This window comes from Rhagoletis pomonella, unplaced genomic scaffold (assembly GCF_013731165.1).
Source record: "Rhagoletis pomonella isolate Grant_MI unplaced genomic scaffold, Rhpom_1.0 Rhpom_scaffold_00001, whole genome shotgun sequence".
NCBI classification, from domain to species: Eukaryota; Metazoa; Arthropoda; class Insecta; order Diptera; family Tephritidae; genus Rhagoletis; species Rhagoletis pomonella.
The window spans coordinates 15,962,424-15,963,956 of record NW_023458555.1 but is presented as its reverse complement, the minus strand read 5'-3'; the positions used below and the strand labels follow the sequence as shown (position 1 = coordinate 15,963,956).

Below are 1,533 nucleotides of genomic sequence, written 5' to 3'. Positions count from 1 at the left end.
CAGAAAGCTAGCAGAAATGTACTTTTGTGAAGCTGTGTTTTTAATTGCTAGAATTTTATATACCTGCTGTGATAGCTTGGGGTGTAGAAAATTTCAGAAGTCGGAACCGTTTACCAAGTTATTTTCAAGGATCTTGTAAAAAACTATGCGGGTTACTTAACAAAAATAGTGCAATTTATTTATTTAAAAAAGTGATGTCTTTAATTTACAATTTGTTTGGCAAGCTGATAAAAACACTGAATTTTTCCACAACACCTTTGAAAACCACTTCATTATATTACATGCATACATATGTTTATTTGATGTTTATTTGTATCGTTTTGAAATTTTTTATTTTAGTAAACAATTAAATATTAAAAAAATATTCATATATACTAAATATCTTTTAGACTGAAACAAAAAAACGTTATATTGCAATACAGAAAAAAGTTGGAAAACGTCGGCAATCAAACCTGTCTAAACGTTCGCTTTACACCAAAGGGGAATCTGGATCTGAAGAAGACTTGCATGCTGGAAAGGTGCCTTCCGAGAAGGAGAATCCACCACATACGCCACCGTTATTAGAACCCATACGGTCCCCACCTGTAATTTCGCCAATATACCACTTGCATGTACCATCGCCGCCACCGCCACTTGTTGCTTCACGAAACTCTTGGCGTGCTCAATCAACCACGACAGCTTCGCCACCAATAGCGCCGTTATCAATGCAAGAATGTGTATTGCCACCTGCACCGTTTTTGGATAATAGTGCTGAGAAAAGCCCGACAAAAACAACCAATGAAATACAAGTGGCGCAACAACAAACGAAAAACGATGATGCAGTATTCAAAAAACCAACAATGCCTGCACCGCGTGCTGCTCACAAACTAAGAAGCAGCACAAAGGCAAAAAAGGCAACAACATTAGAGGTGGCTGACAGTAGTGCTACTGATTCTACCGTTACGCAGCCTTCGGATGAGCCTGAAGGTGAGTTTTAAATCTTTGTAAGTACAAAAATATTAAAATTTATTACTAAATGATCTTAGGATTACGACGATCAAAACGTGGACTGGTGCCAAGAAATGATCCTCCCTTTCTGCAAAAGTTGGTGGAAGCAATAGAAAGGAGGAGCTACATTTCAAAAATGAAAAGATTAGAAAAGTCTAGATTATCAGAAGCCGCTAATACTATAAGCAGGCCAATCGCTTCAAGCACGGTTAGAAAAACCACTGCAAAAGCTAACAGTCGCGGCAATAAGAAAGCTGCAATCAACCCAGAACGTAATTTTAGTTACCTGGGCGATACAAATACAACATCTGGCACGAGCAGCTTTGCAAGCTGTATATCGAAAAATGATGTGAATGGGGTGCGGCCGATTACAGAAACGGTATGCGAATATCATGTTGACGTTGTCGCGGCAGAAAAGGCAGCAGCTGGTGCACAATCAACGAGTGTTAGTGAGGTGCCGGCAGCCAGCACTAAAGAAAAGACATCCACAAAGAAAACGGTAGGCCGGCCAAGGAGAGGTACAACCAATGTGTTGCAATCAAACGC

General features: G+C 39.7%; 1 protein-coding gene across 1 annotated transcript in view; it reads left to right on the top strand.

Annotated features, from left to right (window-relative positions):
* LOC118740065 overlaps positions 1-1,533 on the top strand; it is a 6,042-nt gene that overhangs the window by 3,398 nt on the left and 1,111 nt on the right. Inside the window, exons 4-5 of the mRNA XM_036471562.1 lie at positions 390-966; positions 1,026-1,533. The exon at positions 1,026-1,533 is cut by the window's right edge and continues 323 nt beyond it. Coding sequence (XP_036327455.1) covers positions 390-966; positions 1,026-1,533 — 1,085 coding nt within the window. The remainder of the gene's footprint in view (positions 1-389; positions 967-1,025) is intronic.